At 40.3% G+C, this 26,588-nt stretch overlaps 1 protein-coding gene across 1 annotated transcript in view; it reads left to right on the top strand.

Annotated features, from left to right (window-relative positions):
* LOC128971738 (netrin-4-like) overlaps positions 1–26,588 on the top strand; it is a 48,568-nt gene that overhangs the window by 8,343 nt on the left and 13,637 nt on the right. The window contains exons 3-5 of the mRNA XM_054387384.1: positions 10,977–11,240; positions 24,461–24,587; positions 25,104–25,292. Coding sequence (XP_054243359.1) covers positions 10,977–11,240; positions 24,461–24,587; positions 25,104–25,292 — 580 coding nt within the window. The remainder of the gene's footprint in view (positions 1–10,976; positions 11,241–24,460; positions 24,588–25,103; positions 25,293–26,588) is intronic.

Here is a 26,588-nt window from a genome sequence, read left to right as displayed (position 1 = left end):
AATATAACAAATCTGGAGTGCATCATCTGACTACTGAACTGTCTTGTTTCTGGATAGTGATTCTGCTGGTCAGTTATCATGATACACTTAAACACATCTGAGTGTCTTCTGTAGAGAGATTACAGTCTGCCACGTCAATACAGAATCTAGGCAACTAATATAATCTTCCAGTCTTGTGTGCCTTCCAATCAACAATCTGGAAGTACTTTGCAAAATCCATTTAATGATCTTCAGCACATATGTATGGGTCCTGTTGCCATTTCAGAGATGAGGAAAGAGTAGCACAAAAAGGTGAAGTGTTTTATAGTTAAACAGAATAATTTAGGTTGCATAGGGAAGAGAATACAGCGTCTGAGGCAAATGCCATGGCCTTAAATGCAAAGCAGCTCTTCATTCTCCAATACAGTATCCTCTGTCTCCCTGCACTGTGTTGGCTTTTGTGCTTATTTAACCTTAGGGAATATCATTAAGACCTTGTGTTGCTGCTACAACAAATCTGGGAAGTGGATGACAGAAAATCAAATAATAAAACATTCACCCAACACAAGCCTTTGTGATTACAAGTGTCAAAATGATTCTGTCAGCTTGGGCAGCAACTACACTGAAATGAATATGTGTGTGCTTAATCAATCTGCACTGTGGTAGTAGATGTTAGAAAACAACAGTGATAGTAAGAACAGTCCTATCTTTACAGATCATACCCCTTGCAGATCCCAGATAGTTTCATGAACTGTTACATGAATTGAATACATACAGAGGTCGCTTTCTCCATGGGTCAGAGAGCTGAAGCTTTAAAGCAACACACAGGAACTTAATAGAGAACAAGACAATACTGTTTCACAGCACATTAATCCAAAAGGATTCTGGTGTTCTAGACACACTTTACAGAGACCTCTGAATCAATCTGTGAAATGCCACTATGGCAAGGGTGCAAAAGCACTAGGCTTTTCAGGTCAGCAATATGACACAGCAGATTCTCTTGGTAATTAAAACAAAGGAAGGCAGAGTGTAGTTATTTAAAGCAACACCTGATGACATTTGCCTGCTGTTCTTACTGTAAATCACAGAGAGGCTTTGCCCATGCACCTCAGAACTGCCGTTGTACACCTTATTTTAAAGACATCATAAATGTCACCAGAGCATCTCTTCAAGCACTGACTCACCACTGACTTGGAAGGAATCTGACTGAATCCCTATTACTGCCTTTTGCAGCCTTCTCTGCTGTTTTTTCACTTCCACTCTGACTGATCCAATTTCTGATTCTGGGTAAGCCTTGGATTGCTGAGGCATTCACGCCACAACATTTCTGAAATGGTCAAAACTGTTCCAACTTAAATGCTAATTAATGCTCTGAGATAAATGACAGGTTTTTTCTACTGAGGGGGTTGAAGTTATTTCCACTGCATGACACTCAGGTTTTTCTTGGGTGTTGTCCTGTTCACTTGGAGAAGAGACACAGATTCCTTTTTAATGGGGCACAAGCAGAATCAAAAGAAGAGATGTCTAATTAAGATCACTTAGGTTTAAAACCCACGTGGGACACATCATGAAACAAGATTTTGGGTAGATGTGAACGGAGAAGGTCATAGAGCTGCATCTATAAACTGAGGTGCATCTCCCTGAGCCAGCACACTCTGCTGGTTCACCAAGACCACTGAAAGAGGATTTACCTGGGACCATGATGGGAAACTTGTAAGAAGAGAAACTTTTAGGAGAGGAGAAATGGAAGTTGGGTGAGTGACAGTGTCGCAACAGAACAAAATGTATCACTAAGTCAAGGTACATCCCTTGTTCTCTTGCAGATTATCCCTTATCCTTCATCTCCAACAAGGTCCTCCTCCATTCCATCTCACATAAGGTACAGCTGAGGTAGAAGGTGTCATGGATTGAGGGAAAGCCCTGTAGGAACGCAAGGAAATGACAGAATCATAAAATCATAGACTTCCTAATGTTTTTATCTCAGTTTTCTTTTACTCCAGCTTTCACTAAATCCCTTAATATTCTTTAGATCCCAAGTACTTCTGCAGCTAGAATCAACCTATCTTAACTTGTCTTGCTCTGTTGATGACTTGCGGTCTAGAAGGCAGAGCAATTTATTCACTGCCAGTTGCCTGCACATCATTTGCTTCATACAAAACACCACAAAATCAGCACCTAACTTTCTATATTTATGAATGCTTCTTAGTGAAAGTCCTGCACTGGCACATCTTGTCCTGACTGCCATCAAGTCCTGACTGACATGTTAAGCAGCCTGTTTTGTCTGTTGACTTCTCTCACTCTAAGAAGTGATATATGTAATGGGAAACAAGTGCTTCTAATATTTATCCCATTCTTAAGGGAGAACATTCTTAACTATTCTTAAGGAAGAAGTTATGGCTATGCTCACCAGCTTCAGTACACCAACCTCTAACATGATATCATGAACTAAAATCGATCCCACCTTTTTAAGGTCTATTCATCTACTGCAGGTACATCTACAGGCAGTGCTTGCATGGAGTCTTATGCATCAGCTGAGGCCTCTTCTACCTACTTATCCATCCATCTTTTTCTAATTTAAAAACCACTGTAGTTTATAGTCATAGAGCCTAAAATGAGCCCTCGGGTCAGCTAACATAAATCAAAACTCTGACCCAAACAAAAGGAGAAATTACCACAACAATTGCATCAGACATTGCAGTCGCATTAGTGTGACTTACAGTTCAAGCATCATATGGGGGAAACAGGGATCAAAATATTTCAACCTTTATCCTGACAGCACGTGCACTCAAGGATCTGAGAGATTAAGAACACGTTTTTAATAAACTGAAATATCAGGAAATGAAAACAAATGTTCTCCTTCATCGAAGATGATGTTTGCATGAAAGGAAGGCATTAGCATGCAAAGCAGAGTAGAACACTGACCTGTTTATAACCACCAGACCCAAAAGGAGATCTTTCTTCTATAGGGTCTAGCTAGTGGAAGGGAGTTTTGAATCAAAGGCTGGTTCATTTATATGAGTGTCTGTGTGACAGATGACACCAACGAAGTGTGATATAATAAACCCATTACTGGAATTCACCGGGGGCCGGAAGAATTGTGTATGCCTGAAGTAAGTAATTGGTTTCTATGGCAACATGTTAAGTGTGCCTTGTGCAGAAGACCTGTTCACTCTCCATTTTGATTCCTGTGGTGACCTCTTTAGGGACAGAAGTCCCCAGCAGTGCCTTTTGTCAAAAATAAGTGGCATCGCTTTGTAGCTAAGAGACTTTAATCACTCTTTTAAACATACTCTGTGAATGCCAGGTCAAGACATGTTCTGATGGGAAGCAGTTGTGTCTGCTTCAAAAGCTGCCAGGTTGTTCAGACAGAAGCCACAGTCAACCCTATGGAAACCTTTTTCTCCGCACTGACACTGAAGACCTCTGCTGTCATTCTCCAGCTACAGTTATGGCAGAGGAAGACCACTTGCACACAGACACCAAAGCAAGCCATGGACAGGGCTTTGTGTCACATGTATGTGATTTTCTTCCAAGCACCCAGGTTTTTTGCTGTCTTTTCTCAGACTTCTCTTTCATTGTATTCATGCCAAACCTTTTGATAAACAAAGGAGGATCCTCCCTGCACACATACACATACCTTACTAAGTGGCAACATCAATAATTCAAGAGGTCACCACTGAGGCTTCTGTGGCTTCTTTAAAGTCTGAGCTCCTGTCGAAGTAGGGTCATTAAAAAGAAACACACTCAGCACATCACAAGGTTGAATTCTTAGTAGCTTAGATGCAAGGGCAAGGGCTTGCACTGCAGTGAATTGTCCAACAGACATTGGTACTGGGATCTCAAAGTTGCATGATGCTCAGGTTAAACCAACTTCCAGCTGGAAAAGATTCCAGATGGGATTAGTCACTAGTGAAGGTAAGTGCATAAATGTTATGACTAGGGCTGTCTGCTCAGCATATCATTTAACTCCAGCTGTAGAGGAGATAGAATGCAGAGGCAAGTTGAGAGGAAGCAGTTAACACCAGCAGTGTAAACAAGCAGATAGCACTGCCAGGCCCTGCTTCCCTGGAGGAAGAATTAAGGGGCTCAAGGATTTGTCTCTGAAGGGAATCTGAACTGACAAGACCAGTCCAGCATTCCCATCCCTGGCAAACGAACTTCAGGAGGGCACCAAGTGTCCTACTCTGACCTGGCTTGCAGTGAGTCATTTCAGAGACATTTGCAACCTTACAAACCAGCCAGAAAGCCATAGTAGGGGGGAGGGTTTGTTTGTTTGTTTCTATTTTTTCTTCAAGCATTGCTTCTGTATTTCCTGAACATACAAGGCAGCAGATATAAATTAATTTTTCTTCTCATCCTGTTTTATGGAACCTTAGTTGAGTTGCAGCTATGACTTTTTTCTCTTAAGTTTTGACTGTGAAAATTTCCTGTCTAAAATGCTATGAATCTTAAAGAGTTGTTGTAATTTTCACATTCCAGGCAAAAGAACACTTAACTGTTTGCTCTACAGTTGTCCAAACATCACGGTAATGGTGAGGCTATACACTTAGTTCACATGAAATATTTTAGTCAAGATCTGTAGATCTAAGTGGCTTCACTTATAAGAAATGGATGCTCTCCCATGAGAGTGCAGCTTGGTTGATGCTGGTTGACAATGATGGGTTGTTTCAAATGATGGGTTGTTTCAAATTCCCCTGACAATTCAGCAGACAGAGTAAAATGTGTCTCCTGATTCTCAATTCAGTTAACAGTCGGACTGACTGCATCACAGAACATCTTGTGCCACCCTTTGCCATTTCAGAGCAAGCATCATTCCTCATAATGAAAAGAGAACACTGCATGTAAGGTAGTGCTGTGTAGAAGGAATTTTGTCTATTTCCTGTATATAGACTGCAAGTGGAAGGTTTTTGTACCCAATAGTCCACATTTTGCAACCCAACTACATTACCTGAAGATACTTTTTATCCCTACAAGCCACACTGACTGGATTACTGAAATAACCTCAAAGCAAAGGCAAATTGACCCTTTCTGTTTTGGAAAACACAGAATGAATTTGAGATGCCACTGTCTTGGTAGTAGCTGAGTGTACCCAGATCAGAGAAATTTAAAATATCAAACACACAATTATTTCTTTAACAAACTGTCATATTCTAAGTTTTGTTCTGCAGAAGGACAGAAAAGCAGTGGATCTTGGTTAAAAAATGACTATTCCATGAATCATCAGAATGGGCCTTCCAATAGCTAAGCAAAGAGCTAGACTTTCTTTGTGCTTTGAACAGCATTTCAAAACAGGCAAAGGACTATTTTGTAGTAATGTCTATTGTACATCTAGATGGAAGAATGAACTTTAGTCAAGGGTCTCCCTCAAACAAATCAGAGGACGTTTGCCACTGGGCAGGAAAAATTCTGAGACAGTTCTTTACTGTTCCTTTAAGAACAAAATCAACTCACAAGACAATCTCTTAATGAAGAGGATTTAGGACTGATGAGAGTTTTTATTGCAGCTTCCTTCTGATAGGCCTAGTATAAGCACATAGACATTTCTGATCTCATTAACCTGATTGTGTGCAACATGATCAACTTAGCTTAAGGGTGATTTGTATATCAAATTCTTGCTCTGCACAAGGATCTTCTTTTGTAGGAGGCCATGCATTGGCACTGGCCTCCATTTATGACTCATGTTCCTTGACCTTAGGCTATGAGCTTGCAAGGGGAAACCTTTGTTGTGTCCGCATCTTTACTGACTAATACTGGCTGGAAGATCAGGTTAAGAAAACAGAATTATCTGCATCAAGAATGGAGAAGCAAAACACATGGCAAGAAATCAAAAATCTGAGACACTGTCTCCAGAATGAAGACAACCTCCTGACTGGCGAGAAAACATCACCCACTATGAACCTGTGCCAAATTGTGTATAGCAAAACCAATACTCTAACAGTGGCTACCTTTTTTGGCTTTACACACTTAGAGCACTCTCCAAATATCCTTGCTCTTAGAATAATCCGGATAGAACAGGGCAGTCATCATCTTTTTTAGGTGCAGCTGATTGACTTTTGAAAATAAGAATGACAAATATGCGCTTGATAGCAGATATGTAGATAAGCATGAATGTCCTACTCAGCATTCAGCTCCAGTGTTAGCTCCTGATTATAAGAGAAACTCAGGATCCAGGATGTGTTTCCACAAAGGGTTGAGACTATAGAGGTGCTGAATACCTTCAGCTTCCACCCAGTTCAATGGAAGTGGAAAGACTCCTAGGGTGTACTGTAGCAGACTTCATTGCCATCCAATTTTCTTCCACGGTTGTGCAAAAGCTGCTTTAATGAAAGCTGCACACTGATGTTTAGAGAATTGACTGGGAGATTTCAAAGCAGCCTGTTACAGCAAAATAAAGAAGAGAGCTTCCACAGAGTTGGATATCACATACAGAATTAAATAGATGCAAAATAGCTTTACAGTGAATATCGTGGGAAGATACTTCAGACCTTGCATCTCAATTGTAAGAACACACTTCCTTTTCATTACACTGTCTTCATGTCTTTTACATGAACATGATGGGAAACTGAAATTTGCATAGTATCTCTGGGAAAGGAAAAATTAATCATATTTCTGCTCTTCTGCAAAAGGCAGAAGTCAAACATCTATCTGTGTAGAAGGATGTGTTTGCTTCACAGGCTTCAGAAACACAAACCTGGTGAATTAAAGAGGAACAAATAACACAAGGGACAGATGGAGTGTTTCTTCCCACAGCTTATGACTCTATGAGTTCACTAATACTTAGATACATTTCTAATCTAATCTTTAAAACATTTATGCAGAAATAGTTGAGGTGGCCATACTCCCACCTTTTATCTTTTATTAAAATTGCATATATTGAACATCCACCTCTAGGGATTATCTGAGAATTTTATAGATATTAATCTATTCACCTTCCTCCCATTCCATGAAGTACATAAGTATTTTATTCTATTTTTAGAAAAGTAAGAAGGACATACAACAGACTTCTGTTCCTACTGAGTTCAGTGGTAGGCTTAAGGCTTAAGCTACTTGCTGAATGTTATACTGAACAATTATGCTGGGGCTTGGAACAAATAGTCACATTCCCAAGTCTGTACTTTGGTCACAATGACATCTTGTCCTTTTTTACAGAAGTAAAATTCTTCATGTGCTGTATAAAATTATCAACCCATACACACAATCACCACCAGTCTGTCTGCTAATTTAGGATGATTTTTTTTCTTAGGGAACCACAACCCCAAATACATTAATTTAAAATATAATACTGTATTTTAGTACAGAAAAAAAAAAAAAAGGATGAGTGGTTTGGGGATTTTTAGGTAAATTATACATTTATGGAAAAATAATTCAGAGCATGTAAACAGAGATGCCAGATCTGCTTTTAAAATTCATCCCCCTCTACAATTATTTGAGTCAATACACATAGGAGACTACTGAGTATAACTTAACGGATTGTAACATATTGCTCTTGACAGTAGGGCAACATATGTTAAGAAAGATCTAATGACTGGCACTTTAATGTGAAAAGAAACATCCAATCAAATACTAAAAATGAGTCAAGAGATGCTGATTACTTTATACTCATCCTTGTGCTCAAGGGTTTTAACCACCAATAGTTCAAGGAGAGTGTGTACTCCAGAAGGGAAGAGAAGAAAATTCCATTCTCTAGTTTTATGCATATATGAAATAATGCTGCCAAAATTATTTAAGTACAAAATAAAACTGTACAAAACAAAGCTCTCCTAAACCTGCTTATACTGGCACAACCTATCTGTTTTGACTCTGCTGATACAAAATGTATTTGCTGAAGTGAGTCCTCAATATCCTTGATTTTTGCAAAATTTAGGAAGACTAATTCCTTAGTGGTTGTTGAATCCACAATGAACATATAGCTGTCATTCCCAAAAGACTTCACTAGTGTTATGTCACTCAAATCAGATCTTTAACACTTAACAAGTCTTGGGAGAGATAAGGACAACCAAATCCTATCTGACCACTGAGCTTATTTCAGACAGAAATGTGTCATGAATTAATCATACAAGCAAACTCTTGTAGCTCAACTGGAATGGAATATTGTTTTTTCTTAAAAGGATGCCACAATCCCTGTGGGACATCCTAGCTATTAATATATTTACTCACAAATAACATTCAGAATTCTAAGAGGATACAGAAAATGCCAAAGCAAATCCCCTCAAGAGATGCAAGGCCAGAAATGAAAATATTTGCAAAATAATAAACCCACAGGGAACTCAACATTTTTTTCCAAGCTGTCATGCAAAGAAGCAAGCTTGATGTCAGAAAATGGCCATATGCTGAGGGAAGAGCACTGAACAGCTCTCCTTTTGCCTAAAGAACTCAGTGTGATCTGGATGCTAATTAAGATATGGAGAGGGTGGATAATTGACTGGAGATCCCAAAACATGAATCTATCTCTTTAAACTTACTGGACTGTATGTAAACTTATTTTAATAGATTTCTAACTGTGCAATACAATACATACAATACACAAGATTTCCTTCACAGTTAACATAGCACAATTCAAGACTAGTGTCATCAAGCAGAAGTATAATGCCAGAGACATTGAGAAAAAAGAAACACTTTATCTATTATCTAGTCTTTTCTTTCATAGAGGTCCAATAAAAACTCTTATTCTTCACCTCATTCACCCTTTGTCTCCTGTGAGAAGATCCATAGCCAAGTGGGATCTTTGGGGCACAGAGACATCAAGCCTTTTGCCCAGCCTTGTATAAGGAGGTCACTGGCAGGACCTGTGCAAATCTTGCAGAAATTTACATATTTATTACCTTTTTTCCCCCAGATGTTTTGTGCTGGAGCAGATTACCTCTAGCATTTATGTTCTCAAGTCAGTGATCAGGTATCCTCTGGAGAGCTATTCTGGAAGGAGGTATTGTTTTTACTAAGCATATATATTAGAGAGGCCACAGACAAAGGTGTGAGAATACCTAAGAACAGACTGCTTTGCCCTTGGTTTCTCTGTTTTATGCCAATTCAAAACAGTTTCACAAGGACTCTGAACCAGTAATTAGTTTTTTACCCTGCTTCGTGACCTCTGAGATTAGCAGACTCTGCAGAACAATGCCATCCAGTTCACTGACTTGGTCTTAGCTTAATTGTCCATGTGGGAGGAAGATGTGTGTGTCTATACATGACCAGGTGCTCAGGGCTCTGAGAAACCTCTGTCTACAAGCCAGAGGAAGAAAGTGCTCGTGAAACCGGTTTCCACTGAAAGGATCAGACCACTCTGGATCAGGGGAACTGGACTGAGGAGACTTGGTCTTTGTCCTATGAATCCATTGACAGGGAGAATGCTGGGCACTTTGACAAAATAGTATGGGGCATTTGCTTATGGTTCCACTGACCAGGGGAATGTAAACATTGGGGTGGAAAGGCTTGGGCTATTTTGTCATGGCTTCCTTGATCAGGGGAATGTAGGCACCTGGATTGCACAGCCTGGGCAATCTGCCCATAGCTCTATCGAACAAGGAAATACAGGCACCTCTGATCTCACAAAACAGAGCTGTTTGCAGCTTTGTGAGTAGCTTACAGTGTAAGTGAAGGGAATTGAAAGCAAAAGGAGCAGATCTAACCACACAGAAAATGCTGTGAACAGGTGGGATATGTGCCACTGTCTTTGCTATGGTACTGTCAGATTTAGCTCTGTGCAAATCCTGGCAGCTGATTCTATTAGTTTACAGGGGTTTATGTCCCCAGGTGCCATAAACATACAACACAATTATCTTACAGCATGCACTGCAAGCTCTTGTCCTGTTCCCGCAAGAAAAAAAAAGGAGCAAAACTATTTTACATGCTGCAAGTATTTAATTTCATCAGTTTGCTAGAAAGAAAGAAAAAGGCAAACAGAGAGAGAGAAAGGGGGAATCTGCTAATGGAGTTAGTAAGACAGACACTGTCATCACCACTTACAAAGCAAGGCCAAAGCACCCTGAGGGCAAGTCACTCTGCTACGATGGGAAAAATCAACCAGAGAAAGTAGCTCTTGAATTTGGGTTAGTATATCCACAGAGGACATCTAAGCCTGGGAATGAATGCTGCCATCTCTCTGGCACAGACATTGGTGCAGCCCTCCATTGTTAACCTCACCTCAAAAGCAATGGAAACAAACCCACCCTGAGCTAAAATGGAACATGTCCCTTCAGACATTTTTAAACATTAAATTAAAACTGTGGTACTCAAAACCAAACTGTTGCTGCTCTGGAGAACTATCAAACAGAATAAAAATTGTGACAAAAGAGTAACAACCTGCTGACAGGCAGTAGGCCCAAAGCACCTTTGGTCCAGTGAGCTTCACTGCAGCGTAGCTATTTTTTCTCTCCCAATGAATAAACAAGTTGGATTTGTTCAACAGGGTTCCCTCAATGCTTACACACTCTAAGCCAAGCTATGTTCTCGAGCACATAGTTCAAGTGGGCAAGCCAAAAGTCTGATGACAATTTCCCCTTCTTTCACAGAACTGCTTTGTGCCTTAGTTTACCTGATTCTGGAATTCATGCAAAAACCATGTTCCTAAAACACTTTGAAAAACATGGATGACATTAATCCTGCATTTATGCCAATAAGCCTTGGATTTCTCTGAGGGATGCTGTTGTCACTTGGCTCAGAAACAGAAGGAAGTAAACAGTGCTTGACAAGTTACCACATACTGGCTGAACTGCATAAAGTGACTAGGCTCAATAACCCCAGGGAAAAATGTTTAAAGTAAGGTATTTCCTATCTCACATAGGAAACAGGATGAAAGCAGGAACACAGACACTTTCTGTGGTTTGTCCAACGGGTGGTAACTCAGCTGTGATGTTCTGGGATCAGCTACAGCTTCACAACTGCTAATGCAAAGTCTTCTAAATAGGAACTATCACTTTCTCCAAAACGTTGCCTTGGAATGTTTGCTGTGGATGTAGAGTCCTATACCTATTCTTGGATGGATATCTTCTGTCTTTCAGGTGATTTATCGTGCCTTAAGTCCGGCTAACAAGATCGAAGATCCCTACAGCCCTGAGGCTCAAGATCTCCTGAAACTCACCAACCTCCGCCTCCTTTTGTTAAAAAGACAGGAATGCCCCTGCCATAGTTTGGAATCGGTAGAGAAACCTCAGAGATTTGCCCACTATGCTATTTATGACCTGATCATCAGGGGAAGCTGCTTTTGCAATGGGCATGCAGAAGAATGTGAGCTTGCCAACAGGACAGGAGTCATGGAGAACATGGTGAGTTCTGACACTTGCTGACTTACTCAACTTGTTACCTGCTTGTGTATTCTCAGCCTAACTGTACATTTTGAGTATGATTCTGTCCAAGCCTCCCTAAGCCTATCTAAAAAAAGCACTGTCAATCCAGATTAGTGAAACCTAAACCACTTTGGGAAAAGCTTTCCTATCACCCTTGCTGAAGTTCCATGTATATTAATTGCATTCCTAGACATGAGTCCTTCTAAAACCGCTGAACCTCAAAATACCCCAAAATTGTGAAGGGTCCTAGTGACTGAAACAAAGATCTAACCCCAAATATAGTGAATGAAATCTACTTACATGCCTGCACAGAACTGAACTAATTCTCCTTGATGCAAAGACTGCTCTGACCAGAATTTCAGCATCAGAGCTCCAATCTCAGAGTTTCTGAGTTTGTGGGACATGAGCAGTTCCATGATACTTACGGTTTCAGCCTTTGCTTTTAGGTTTTCAGCCTTCTGTGGTTTTGCTACTTTCACTACATAGACAGCAGTGTTCAGGATGTAAAAATGTTTTCACTCCTCTCTTTACCCATTCAGCTTAAAATAAATTAGATCTTAAAAAAAAAAAAGAAAAAACAATTTTTTGTAGGAAAATTATTGTATAGTACTATGATTAGCCCCTCCCTGTTCAATCTTTTATCTGTATTTGCTCCAGGATGTGCAGAAGATGTGAGTTGTGTCTGTGTGCATATCTAGAAGCTAAGATTCAGGGGAATGACCACTGCCTCCTTTTTGACTTAGCTGCAAGTATTATGTAGGAGCATTGTAGTAACAGGCACAGAGAAGCAATGGTAACCAAATACCCACGTACATCTGAATATGTACATCACAGACAGAATTAAAACCCTTTTAAACTAGTCAGTGGTTCCACTGGTTCCAGAAGGCCATCTGTCTCTGTAATGGGTTTTGAAAACTAAAATAAGCCTTAGAACTTTAGTCCTTGGTGTCCTCTGGCATAATAGACTCAAGAAATACATCCTTGGGTAATTTCTGTATACTCGATTTCTTTTCTTTTGGAACGTGTATTCATTGTCTTACTTTCAACTTTTCTAGATTCAGAGGTAGATAATGCAAAGTAATTAGGACTAGATGAGCTTCACAGTATTTGCAAAATAATTGCTGAATCAGTTCCACCTGTGGTATAAATCCAAGATTCGGCTACAGTATTCAAGCACGAGGTGATATTATCAGATAGACTCACTTAATACATAACTGCATGGAGGAAAGCTGTTTAAAGAGTTCATCCTCCCTACTGCAAACTGTTAAATATAGTGAAACCAAATAGATGAGTAACATGCTAAATGAATACAGCTGGTGGAAGAATAAACGCTCTGTCCATCAGAGAAGGAAAGCACGATGTTGTGTATATTATTGGCATAACCTTTGTAAACTATGACTGGATTTTTTTTCCCCACTAGTCACAAGGGAATAGAATCTTTCTCTGCCATCAGTGACTTCATGGGGCAGAAGATGAAATAGTTTTGATGAAATGCACTTCATGAGTGACTCATGTCCCAGGAGACAAGAGGGTGGATGCATCACATCATTCACAGAGCCACGGATATCAGCAAGTCTTCACCTAAGCAGGGATTCAAATGCAGCCATGAGAAAAGGAGAAAAGCCTTTCAGAGCTTTAACTACTTCTAGATTCTTAGATGAAGGCCAAAAAAAGACCATAAGTGAGCTGGTCTGAGTCCTTACATAAAGGTATGATTAAGCATACCTACATCATTCACTAGTGGATGCTTGTTGAATTTTTTGCAAATTTCTGATGAAGGAGATTTAAAAACAACCCTCAGCAGCTGTTTTCATTTTGACATTTTGAAAGCACTGCTTTGGTGCCTGTCAAAATCACCTCTGCTGCAAATGAAAGTGGTTTCTTCTTGTTCCCTCTCCCCCACTTATTATGGCAAGCCTCATTCTGCAGATATGATTGGAAGGTTCTTACTGTATCCTTCCTTAGTTCTTTTTGGTCTTGTATTAATCAGAACAGTGTGAAACTTTAGGTGGCTAAAATTTGCAATTCTACTCCCAGGTCATACATGCCTGGAATAACTATGATGATCATGCCATTTTGCTCCTCTTTTCTGTGCTTTACTCATTACATTCTAGCTCTTTCTCAAACGCACAATGAAAATCTACTCCTGGAAGTGTTAGGTTTCTGGATCCTTTCACAATTTCTCTCTTTCTTACCAGCTATGATATTGTAGTGTTGAAGGGAGAGTTCACATAGCTACAGATCTCAGGAAGTGGTTTACAGATATAAACTCTCTCATGCTAGCTAAGTGTGTAATTTTGCATCTCACAATATGGGAACCTCCTAGCCTACATGCAGAAGGAAAAGGCCTTTGTTCTTGTGTGGTGAGTACCAGTGATAGATTTCATATGAGCCAAACTACACTGCAGCAAAGATCTGTCATCTTGCAACTTCTTGGCAGAGATAGGGAAGGTTCTCTAGTTTCTCTACTTTCAGTCACATGGTGACTAAAAGAGGATGGAGAAAAGAGATGTTAGAAACAGATACTGCATGTCCAGAAAGGACCTGATTCATTCCACTGGCCACATCTAATATTTAATGAACATATGGGGAGATTAGGTCTCAAGATACATTGTTTGTAACTTAGCTAGGGTGGGTGATATCACAGCATGAAGACAGAGCAGCTTCACGTTTCCTGGGCTGCTGTCAAGTAATTAAATAAAATGCTGGAAAAAGACAGACTTCCACAGAAAGGCTTAAGTAAGAGGTGTTTCAGTCTCTTAAGAGTTCAGAGTCCTTCTACAATGTATTTATTTTCTGTAGTCAACAAAAAGAAAAACAAGTCCATGTAGAAAGCAACTGCAGTTGTTTGACATGGAATAAGCCCAAAACCTGACATCATTGTCAGTCTTCAGTCTTGGAAGAGACATAATTGTGCTATCTTGTAAGTCTGCTCTTCTCACTTTTGAAAGAAGTCTGTTCCATTTGTAGTACTCCTAATACTGCTAGACTGACACTATATGGAGGTTAAATAACAGAGAAAAGTAAAGCAAATTTCTTTACACTTTTGAAGCAAGATTTTCAACACTATTTTGGAGGGACTAGATGACCTATGACTACTAGATGGTCCGTCAATGACCAGTGTATCTGGGGATCTGTCAGTTCAGTCATGACAACCCATTCAGCTTCTGTGTTTTCCACTGAGGCTATCAGTAAGAAATGCAGGTCTATGGCAGGCAGTGTCACAGACACCACAGTATTGTAGAAATGAAAGGATTCAAGAAAATTGCAAATTGTAAAATCAACCTCCAAATGGTACATCCTTCCTCACAGCTTGAAATCCTAGAGAGTTTCGTGCATATTCCCTCTGGTCATAAGTCATTTGTGAAAATTGTGAAAATAAGTACAGCAAGGTTCAAAGTACACTTCCATGGGATCCAATGGAAATGTCCTTTGACTTCTTATTTTGGCAGCAAAACAGTAATAATTGTTCTTTCAATTTGGCTTTTTTTCTTTTTTAAAAACAAAATGTGCCCCCACCTCAACACAATTTTTCTAGATCACACTTCTCTTAATAACTACTGAGAAAATCATGGCAGACAGGGGGAAAAACTTTGAATAATTAAGATGGGAGCTGTAAACAATAGGCAAGAAATTTCTGAAATATTTGGGGCTTGTTGCTATTGGCAGTGATGTTTTCTTGTTTTCTGTTTGCTTTCCTCAGACAAAAAAAAAACCAAACAAACAACAAACCAAACAAAACCAACACAAAGAACAACCACCACCACCAAAAGGCACAGAGATGTCATACCCAACTTAAATAGATTCTGATAATACCTAAGGACAAAATCCTCCTTTCTGAATTTCAGAAGGATTATTCAAACTCTTAGTAGTTCTTCTGTCAATGAGGGAAATGATAGAGATTGTATTTTGCCACTGAAACTGCAGGGAAGACTTTTTCTTTCAAATGGAAGGCATTCTTATGCTGTTATTAAGGGAAGAAACTGCCAGGACCTGGCCACCTGAATACATCTAGTTATATTCTCCCACGGGGTGCAATGGAATCTAATTTCACCCCAGATATTGTTGTTGCAGGATATGTGAGGTTAGTAAGAGCAGTCAGGTTTAGAATCTGCTTCAATGACACATTAGCTGAGTCCATGGCTGCTTCCCGAACAAAGGTTACAAAGCAGAAAGACCACATGGATAGAACACAGAATCTAGACCAAAGTCCTTTCTGTTTGCCAAATATTTCACAATTCTCTTTCTAGTATGGACAGAGGAAAGCAAATGTGGATTAAAATGTTTTTGTATAAAGCATTAGGGTTTTTTCACTTGTCAATTATTGGTACCTACACTGCCAGGAAATTCTTACAAGTTGCCTCGGATGTTTCTTTTGCTTCTTTATCCTGTTTACAGAGACAAACTAGACTCCCTGTGGGTCTGATCCTCCACAATGAAGCAAATGGAAAGTTTTCCACTTACTTCAAAGGGAGCAGGACCAGGTCCTAAATAAGATTCCTTGTTTGGCATAATGGAGGTTACATAAGGTAAAACTTGTTTTTCTACAGCAATTTTCTAGGTGACTTGGCTGTTGTATCCCTTGCAAACATTACCTCCTCTTCAAATATCTTGTGCAGTTCTACTGATAATCCCCAGCTAAGTTTTCACATTATCTGATCCAAGCTGTGCCAGTCTGTGTGATGTCCAGCACTCAGAGATGCAGGAGGTGCTCTCTGTTGTAGTTGGCAACCCCAAGTAGTTTTTGTTTAAGCAAAAGTTACCCTGTGTACATCAACTACGTCAGTAGTTTCAGGAATGTTTAAAAAAAAATGAAAAAAAATGAAGAGCTTCTAGCTCACATCAGAATAAATTCTAGAAACAGATCCCTGTGCTGATTTTTTCCCCATATTAAAACTGAATATGAACTTTGAGCTCTGCCCATAATGATCTGAAAATATAAAAGAAGATCATAGAAAATAAAAGACCAAAATAATAATGAATTACATGAACTACATGAAAAGAAATTGGTGTTGCTGACACTTTTGCTACCCACAGTGGACTAAAGCATTTCACATGAATCCTTGTGGGAATGTGCAGGTGGATGAGAAAGTTTCAAGATACCTGTGTTCAGAAAAGACAAAGAAGCTGACAGGGGAGCATCATGGAAAGGTTCTCTTTAACTTTAGTGGGTAGTTTTAGTGAGTTCCTAGTTTCTTATGGTAAAATGTGCTTCAAAACTGTGACTGTGAATGACAGGTAAATTCTCAAACAACTGCTTAGAGAAAAACTGGAAAAGGATATTCAGATGTGTCCTGTAGGTCATATCCAGAGATCTTATTTTTTCACATTTACAAAACTCACCAGAAATCTTCACTGAAGGATACCTAAATCTTTAAAAAAAGCTTTCCTATAGATCCTTGTTTCTTTTGCTGTTTCAGAGTGACTGTGAAGAAGACTGGCATATTAAAGTAATGCCTCCACTACTGCCAGGTTCTTGGCCAAACTCAAACCCAACAACTCTGTCCTTCTGAGTTAAGAACTTCAATTCAAGTGAAAATATAGTACATATTTCCCCTTTATTTTAGATATGTCGTGTTCTCCAAATTCAAGCAAATTCTAGGTTGGCATCTCAGGTGCTTCCTTTAAAAAAAAAAAGTATTAATTCTGGTTAGGATTCTTATAGTTTCAACTCAGATGCTACATCTGCTATCTCCTAGAATTGCACAAAACCTGCTGTTGTTCTGATTAAAAGATCTTAATGGTTACAGAGTTCAGTTCAGTCCAGATTTAGGCTCTGTAATATGGGTTCTTCTCCATAGTTTTTTGTGAACATCTGTGGTTCTTAGGCACAAGACTAAAACTTTAACAAGGTTCTCCTCCCCTCTCATGAGAATCATCACTGCTTTGCATTACAGCCATTTCAGCTGCAATAGCAGGGATGCATGTAAGCAGTAGTTCACCCAGTTCTGAACTGATGTTCAGGGAAGATTCACATAATCTTAGGTCTAAAATTGTTCCAGGGACCGTTCCTAGGTGGTTTAGTAGAAGATTCTGCCCACTCGCTGTGTCTCCACTCAGCACTGTCCACTGAAGTGCAGGCCAGAGGAGAACTTTTGTGTTGCTGTGCAGCCTCATCCACCCGCACTGGCCAACTTGCCCCCTTTTAGAGGAGCTCTTCCCTTCTGTTGAGCTCTGAAATTAAATTAGTCTGAGTGCTATTCCATCCAATTCAAGATGGCTCATTTGGTGTACCCTGACAATATGCCATGGCATCTTGCATCATTATAAATGCTTGTTCCACATAGGGTGTGTGGGTTGCGCTTGTGCCCTGTTCTGGTTATAATCAGTGTCTTTAACTCGATATCAATGCAGGCTCTCCATGAGCTCTCCTGAGAACCTGTGGTTTGCAGCCAGAGCATCTGGCATTCATACCATCAACATGATGTTTTGAATTTGGATGGTTTAGAGAATAACCACAATTTTGGTGGTATGATCCACGTAGTGGTTCAGTCCGCAGGAATTCTGCACTTACAAAGTCAACAAGTTTTTCCTATGTTTTATTATTGTTGTGGAAATGTCTCTTACAACTACTGAAGTACAAATCAGAAAAACATGCCTGTTGAAGAATGGTGTTTTAAACACATGCCTAAATGCCTTCCTGAATCAGGGCTCAATGTAGACCCACCCATGCAGACACTCTTCCTCTCTTCCTACTTGTAGGAAACCACCTCTTGATTTGTGGGATGGTGTAGAAAACAATGTCATATCTGACATTATCAGCCTTTGAACACAGCTTTTCCTAAAAATAATGGCCATGGGTGAGCTATTTAAGCATATGTTAATGTTATTGCTTAATGCTGACATTAATAGTGGGTTTTATTGCTTTAAACACTTAAGTGATTTTCTCTGCTGCTTTCTTCCCAGTGAAAGAATCATAATAACCCTGCTGGTAGAAACATTTGATTGGAAACACTTGTAAATATATTTTAGGGCTTGTAAAATGTGCCATTCTTCTAGGTCTTTGCAAATTCGAAGGATTTTTTTTTTTTTGGCCTCTTAAAAGTCACATCTTCTCAGGAGCTGATATTGAAGGATTCACTACAGAGCTGCATGGATACATCTCTTCATTTGGACAGATAACAGAGTCCATTTGAACTCTAAGAGGAACAAAGCAGAATGGCAGACACTGTTTTGTATTTAATCACTCAAAATGACCCAGAAAGAGTCATCCAACTAAATGCAAGTAAGGGACTAGCCTCTGATGTCATTGCAAACTGCTGTATCCAAAATTTCTCTGGCGACATTACAAAGTGAATACAGAGCTCAAAGACAAACATTTTCTCCGAATCAGCAACAGTTGTTCTGTTCTGGAAGACTTCCAAATTTAACCTTCATTCACTAGGAAAAAAAAAGCCCCCAAACAGACTGGGAATAGCCCAGGAGAAACAGCAACAGCCACAACATTTAACGAAGGACAAAAAGTAAAAGAAACTAAATGGGCAGAAAGAAACGAAGAGGCTTCAGGTATGACACAATGCTGAACACAGTTTAAAAAGTAAAAACACTGCAGACAGACAGATTGAAAATTTCCACTTGCTCTCTCAGCAGTGAATGAGAATTCAGGTGAAGCAACTTTTGCAGTCAAAGGTTGATAATTATTATGTAACATCTTGGAATTGTTGTATTGGAGCAGACTATCGTTCTATACTATTAGCTAGAAATCCACCAGAAGATACTGAGCTCCATGGAAGAACTACTAGATTGAACTCATGATTTAGTATAGCAGGTCAAGCTAAATGATTAGAACTGATCAACTTGGCATTAAAATCCATGAAGCTATGGCCTTCTCTATGTCCTGATTCAAAGCTGCTCAGGTGGTAGATGTACAGATCAAAACCTTTAGCAGGAACATCGGACTGGTAACAGCACCACTGTACTGTGAGACAGATGAGGGAATGAATCCAGATTAAACACATTAGTGCCAAGGAGAAAAAGTACTTTAAACTTTTATTTCAACATGGTTTAGTTTCACAGCCCAGTTTACACATATCTTAGGGCATGATGCAGAAGATGATAGCACAGAAAGAAGTAGTAAGGAAAGCAGAAAAGTCTCAAATTGAAATTATCCCCAAAAACTTTTCATCATGAAACCACAACCTGAGAACATAGCTGCTATGCCAAAAAACGACAGCAGAGCTTTCTTTTGTGTTCATTAAAGCCAATATGGTGGTGATTGAGAGTTTAGCATAACATTTTTCTACCCTTCCTGGGCTAATAATATCCTTTAACTGCAAGTACGTCAGCCTACAAACTTCTACCCTTTGCGGAAGCTGATTAGAAAACTGGAAGTTTGATGCAGCAAGTGTCTGAGTATTTAAAACAACAGCTTTCATCTTTCAAAGCTCGGGGCATGTGTTAGCAACATGAGGAGCACACTCAGAAAGCAGGAATGCAAGAATACAAACCACTACAGGTTATGCACATAGTACTTCAGAATTGCCTTCTGAAATGAGGAAGTTGATATGATCACATAGTCTTCTTACCTGCCAGTGCATCTGGTCCATTCCCCAGCTTCAGAAAAGAATTGGTCAGTGACTGATCTCTCAATACAATAATGCTCCAATGAATGGTAATGAGGACAAGCAGATGAAGGGAGGTGTCATGAAAACAAATTCTGTAATATTCCTGAAGTACTCAATTATTGCAGCAATAAGCATGGTGGGCCATGCAAGCCTAACTACTTACTGCATCTAAGGATCAGTATATATCAAGTGATGCAGCATCACATACTGAATATTCAGGAGAAAGTGAAATATGACAGACATGAGATAGTAATCTCCAGGATCTCAATCATTCTCCTGCTGTACCAATGCCTTTATATCTATTCACATAAATCCACGTCAGAAACCAATTGAGCTTTAGCTGAAAAGTGGCTAGGTTTCCTATTTGATGGCATGAATCTCATGTAAGCCTCTGTTCCTCACACCTTGCTTTCAAGCCTCCTCCACCTGGATTGCCAACTCCAAAAATCTCTAAAGCTGAAGTATTTTTTTTCCTCAGATGCCTGATAGTATTCAGATATCCTAAATCTTCCAATTCCCTTAATCCAGTAGCAATCAAAGTACTCCTACCAAGCTCCTGGAGGCACTAAAAGGACAGCCCCAACCAGCTCCACCTGGGACTCCTGTCCATGCTCTCTGTCCATTGGCCTGGAGACTTCATTTAAGCTCAGTCCCAGGGAGCTGTGGTACTAGAAGCCTGCTCTGTGCTCAGGATGGTGCTCCTTCAGTAAGGGTACAGCCTCTGCTGGGCTAACCCTCATTGTATAGCTCTTCACTTCTTAAAGAGCAACTGATCCTTGTTCCTCCCTGACAATCATCTCCTTAATGAAATTTTTCTTCCTGCAACTCAGACTCTGCTTTTTAGGGCTTAGGTAAAAAAAAAAAAATCCCCATAATCTCTGTTTCTCTGTATTCTCTACTTTGGCATGATCATCTTTGTCTTCCAGTGAGATGCTATGTATCCTGCAGTCTGGTATTTGGTAGAGAGCACAGTCTTCTAGTTTTTTTAGACTCATTTTTGTGAGGGAGATGTGGACTCACCTCAGCAGTGAATAATAAGTCAGGGACGAGCCTGTTCTCTTTGTGTTGGCATTGAGTGTGACTCTCATATTTTCCCTTCCCTAAGCAGCTATCTCATTTCCTATTTTATCTGACATCTTCCTGTATTTCATTTTTGTTGCTTCCTGAACTTTGGTCTCTGGCTGCCTCTCCAATCTCTCTCTAACAGAAAAAATTGTTTGTCTTGTTACTTGCAGTCACTTCACCTACCCTTATTTCACCTCATGCTTAAGAGTAATAGGTCTCTTCCACAGCTCAGTTTCTCCTGCATTAACCAGGAGATGGCCACTTACATCCATTAATCACCTTTCTCAGGCATGTTCTACTTGAGCTATTGGTTTCTGCTCCTTTCCCTTATCCAACTCCTTTCTATGTTTCATTGTCACCCTGTGTTGCACTCTCCTTTGCTGTTTTCCTGTGAAAGCTATGAGATTATGGATGAGATACTCATCCACAGGCACATGGCAGGTTTGCTTTCTCTTTGCCCCAATGCCCATCAATTATTTACCCTGTTCTTAAGCCTTGCTCTTAAAAGGGGGTAGTCCTCAGACCTAACACTTATTTAAAACATTTCTGTGCCAGTCCCACCAGTTACTTCTGCCTGCTCAGTGACTCTCCTGTCTGCTGGCAGCTTGGTTTTTCAACCCTTTTGTCTAAACCAGCCATCCTTCCACATATATTTGGTAAACTATTCAATAGCAGGGATCACAGGCAGGAAGCTTCCTTTATGCCTCTGTCCTACTCACCACATGCCATTCCTAGATAGCCTCCACAAGCTGCAGTTTGCAACAAACCCGTGGGCAATAAGCAAACTAACACATCTACTTACCTCCAAAGAACTACCACACTCTTCCTTTCTCACTGCATTTTCCTGTTTACGTTCTGACTAATTGTTCATGAGTGTTGACACCATCTGTGCTGTGCACTGTAAGCACAGGGTCCTGTGGAATAATGAATATTTGATTATGTCATTCAAGGCTAAAGCAAGATTGCATGGTTTTGTTCTGCCATTTTCAAACTGTACTATCTCAGCATTTCTTTCATGTAATTTTTAATGTAGTGAATACATAGTTTGTGTATGTGCCTCTAAAAAAACCCCAGTGGGCCAATTTACAAATTTTATATTTAAATACACTAACATTTTCCTAAGAAATGACTGGGTCCAAGATTTTTGTTGTGATCAGTTTTGGAATGAGATGTTAAGTTCAGACAGTCTCAAGTCCAGGGATGTTAAAATCGATGTTTCTGGGTCAGGCTCTTTTTATCTTTTCTCACTCCTGGTCCTTTTCTCTGTTCTATGGCTTCTGAAAACCAGTCCCTGTGTCCACAGGGGGTTATTTACAAGCCTAAAGTGCCAGACCCAAATAGGGAGAAGCCTGACACTGTTGCTTATTAGTATTTTTGTCTCTGTAATTTGTCATCCTATTTAGCGCTTTGAACGTGGGTGACTTTCTTCTTCAAAGGCCTGGAGAGGCATCACGTAATGTGCTACATGCTGTATCCTCCTGAGGTTTACTGGTGCTGAGCTCTGACAGAAATGCATACCCTGAAGTCTGTGCTCAGTCTTCCGTGAGGAGGCAGCCAACCGCTCTCTGCAGCAGCAAATCTGCCAGCTGGCCATAGAGGGGCAATGGCATCAGCTGCAGCCTATCCCCTTTGCTAGCTACACAACATATCTGGTCTGGTAGGATTAGAAACCAGAGGAGTGGAGAGCAAATTGCGGCAGGGAGATGAATTTGGGGGCAGGGGAGAGTATTCATGCAACTGCTCTTTTGAACATTTCTCTCTTGATCCCCAGCTACCTGCTATGTGAGATGGGGGAAGGGGGAACTGCAAAGGGAGAGTCTGACTTTCAGGAAAGACTGTGGAGAAACAAAACTGACATTAGTGGTGAGATTAAAGGATTAGATTCAGTTCAAACCACAGTCAAAACGAAATTTCAGCCTTGGCTCTTTGTGTAGCATGCAGTGGGCCAGGACTGTGACAGTGGCTACAGAGTTTAGCATCCTCAACAGCACATGGAGGGAGAACCTAGTCCCTGGTTTCTGTGCATTTCCTGACCTGGTACAAGTGTCTCATTGTGTGTGAAATGTATGCTACTAATTAGTAGCTTCTCTTGCGATGAGTGTGGAACATGACCTGTGGTACCACCTTACCCTTTTTCCTACTCCTTATGCTGCATAATTCCTCAAATAATTTTTCCAGGATGCCGTTTCTTTGAAGCATGGGAAACAAATATTGGAATCCTGTTTCTTAATTAGAAAACCCAAATCACAGTCTGTAGGAGATCTGCCTATTACATTCCTGGTGCAAGCAATGACCTGAGAACAGGTCATTGTTCAGTAGCAACTTTCCACCTGAGGGCTGAACAGTCTCAATTTCCAAGGTCAGGTTTCTTGTCTGACTACCTGATTCCAAAATTGGCATATACCAGAATACTTTTATGACTAAAAATAATTATTGTGTTCCAACAGAGGCAGGTAAGTACAGAGGATGCAAGTTCTTTTCTTCAAGTAACTTTTCAAGCAAATAGTCGCAGAGAAGTCTGCAAATCAGCCATTTATAATCAAGGCTTTTTGCACTTTTTTTCTCCCACAAATATTTTGTAAACCATTGCTTCCTAGCTGAGTTGGGTTTACGTGCTAAGTGCTTGTAGGTCAGCACCGTTCTTCATCCATGCCAGCTTTTACTCACTTATTGTTGATCATCTTCCAATTTCTCATTTATATGGTAATAAGATGTTCAAAACCAAACACAGCATTGCAGGTGCAATTTCCTGTCCACTTAGAGTTACATTGCATTTAGTTACACAGCCCAAAATTTTACTAGGCTTGTTCTGCTAACCCATTTGGTTGGTGCCTTCTGTACCTAAGTCCCTTCAAACATTAGTGCTTTTCTCTCACAGAATGCATGTACTGTTGTTCTGTGGATATACTGGTTTGTATTTTCCAGGGTTTTTTAGTTGTTGGGTTTGGGTTGGGTTTTTTAGTGTGTGTGTCCTACATTTGTCACTCTTCTAGGAGGTCCAGGACTACTTGCTTGTTCTTCCAACAATTTATTTTAGTAATTCACAGTGATTTCATTGCCTTCTTCCACACTCTCTTTCAGACCACTAATATCAAATGAGACTGGGTCCAGCATCTTCTGTTAGATTGTGCTCTTCTGTGACTCAGCTCTGCTAGCCAAGAGTCTGACACTATCTAGAGCCAAGCCACTATCTAGAGATGACTGGCTGCTCAGGCTCTTTGCATGCTCTTTCCCTGAGCATGTACATCAAAGTAAACTGTGTTAGCTTACCCAGTGTAAACAGACTACAGGTTGTTCATCAATGTACTAGTAAAACAGCCAGCTGAAAAGTCAGAAAGAAACTGTTGCCACATGCAACATGCATTTAAACTAGAAGAGGAAAAATCTGCATCTTGAGTGACCACATGAAGAGACAAAGCTACAATTGAACCTCCAGGCTCTGTGGGTTTCCTAGGAGAGCCAGGCAGTTGTGTGGGAGTTGTGCAGGCAAGTTCCAGCTCCTTATGAGGCTGTTAGGCACTCCGTGTCCTTGCTTGCAGCTATTTGAATGTATTCTCTTGCCTCTGACAGGTCCATGGGAAGTGTGTGTGTAGACACAACACAGCAGGGGACCACTGTGAGAAATGTGCACCGCTATACAATGATCAACCTTGGAAGCCAGGAGATGGAAAAACAGGGGCACCAAATGAATGCAGAAGTAAGTGCAGGGGAGTTTTGAGACCCAGGCTTTCAAGATAAGAACTCACTGTGCCAACAGGCAAAGTTACCTAACAAAGACTCTTGTCAATTTACACTAATGGTTCTGTTATAGACATTGGAGTGACTAATGGAAAGCTTTGATATTTACATTGTTTTACTGCAGCTAACCCATTTGGCCTGTTGGGAACTGGAATTTACAAGGCAGAAATCTGGTTTTCACGCAGCTATGTCCCCTTGCATGTTTTAGTGTTCCAGGCATTTGTGGAGGGTTTATAACACCATCAGATTGGTTTGGTTTGTCTTTACTGTAAGAAAATCACACAGCTCTCAGTCACCCAGGCTTTTCAGACCTCTGTTGCAATTTCTTGTTTTCACAAAAATCAAGGGCTGCAGGCAGATGAAACATGTTACATTCAGGTATTTTCTCCAAGATTCACATCATGAAAATGATACCATTTGAATAGTATTGCTGTGTCTGTCTTACAAGCATGAAATATATTCTGTTCCCCACCAGAGTGTCGCTGTCACAACCATGCTGACAGCTGCCATTTTGATCTGAGTGTCTGGCTGGCATCAGGAAAGCGCAGTGGTGGAGTCTGTGACAACTGCAAGCACAACACAGAGGGGCATCGGTGTCAAAGGTGTAAACCAGGCTACTACAGAGACAGAGGGAAACCCATGTCTTCTACAGAGGTCTGCAGACGTAAGTGAATATTGTTACATATGGCAAAGACAAATGGATGGTGAAAGAATCATCGAAAGAATGATTAAAAGAAAGAAACCAGTAACTGCTATAGAAGTACCTCATGAGTATGACTAGACTGTCTTCGTCTTCTTTTCCTAAACTGCAGTTTTCTTATCAAGGTCATCTTCCTGATTTTCTGTACCTGTTTCTCCCATTGGTATCACTTATTCTTTGGGTGATAACAGCTACACTTCTTCAAATGCATTGCATTCCAGGAAAGGTATAGTCTTCTTGTGCTTGGGTTTCAAATAATATGGTTCTTTTTTTCTTGAGGCATATTTTGTTTGGCTGGGTTTTTCTACATCTCTCAAGACTGCACGTGTCTGGTGTGAAATTCCAATTGATTGTGCAACATCTGTGCACATGAACACATATAACAATGGCTGCAGGAGGTGTAGGAAGCATGAGAGCATGCCTTTCCACTTGGGAACAAATAGATCAGAGCTCACAGAGTTATCTCTGGATTCTACAGCTCAGCCTAAATTAATTGCCTCATTAACACTTCAGCAGGATGTGTTAAGAAGCAGCTCAGCATAGAGGCACTAATGGTTCTACCCAGCGGGTGGACAACCTCTGGATCAAGGTAGTTTGCACCTAACCAATCTGGAACATACCCCACATCTCCCCTACTTAGTGTAAACAATTCCTGAGTATCCTGCCAGTCTTCACATCTGTTTCCATCTGGCATCTCTCTGGGAGGTTGCTATTTCCAACGATATACATAATTTAATTTCTCCCTTTGGATAGTTTTCCTTCCCCATACCTCAGACTTCGGTTGGCAGCACAAAGAATTTCATCCTCTCTCATCCCACACTCATGCCTACTGGCATTGTGTGCTTTTAAAGCATCCTTGGCTCCGATGTGTTTCATCAAGACTGTTTTTAAACACTCACACAAACACTCACAAACACTCCTCTCCCTAGGACTGTATGGCCTATGACATTGCTTAAACTTTCTGGCCATGATACATTCTATGTTTCTGCTCTTTTGTATTCTTTCCACTGGATCTCAGTGCCAGCACAGACAGCTTCCATGCAAACCCTTTCTGATTTCTCAACGTCCATCCCAGAACACTGAGTGAGGCTGAGCTTATCTAACTCTCACTGTATTCCAGTGCTCTGTGGTGGCTCTTTTCTAGTCCTCTTTGTGCTCTGAGCAGATTTACTGCAGAGAAATATTGTAATGAGAATAATTTGTTTCGCCAGAAGATTAATTTTCAGTCTCATAGTACCTGAAAGAATCTATGTATGAACT

The sequence above is a fragment of the Indicator indicator genome, chromosome 15 (assembly GCF_027791375.1).
Source record: "Indicator indicator isolate 239-I01 chromosome 15, UM_Iind_1.1, whole genome shotgun sequence".
Classification (NCBI taxonomy): domain Eukaryota; kingdom Metazoa; phylum Chordata; class Aves; order Piciformes; family Indicatoridae; genus Indicator; species Indicator indicator.
The sequence above is the reverse complement of the archived record's forward strand: the minus strand, read 5'-3'. Positions and strand labels throughout refer to the sequence as shown.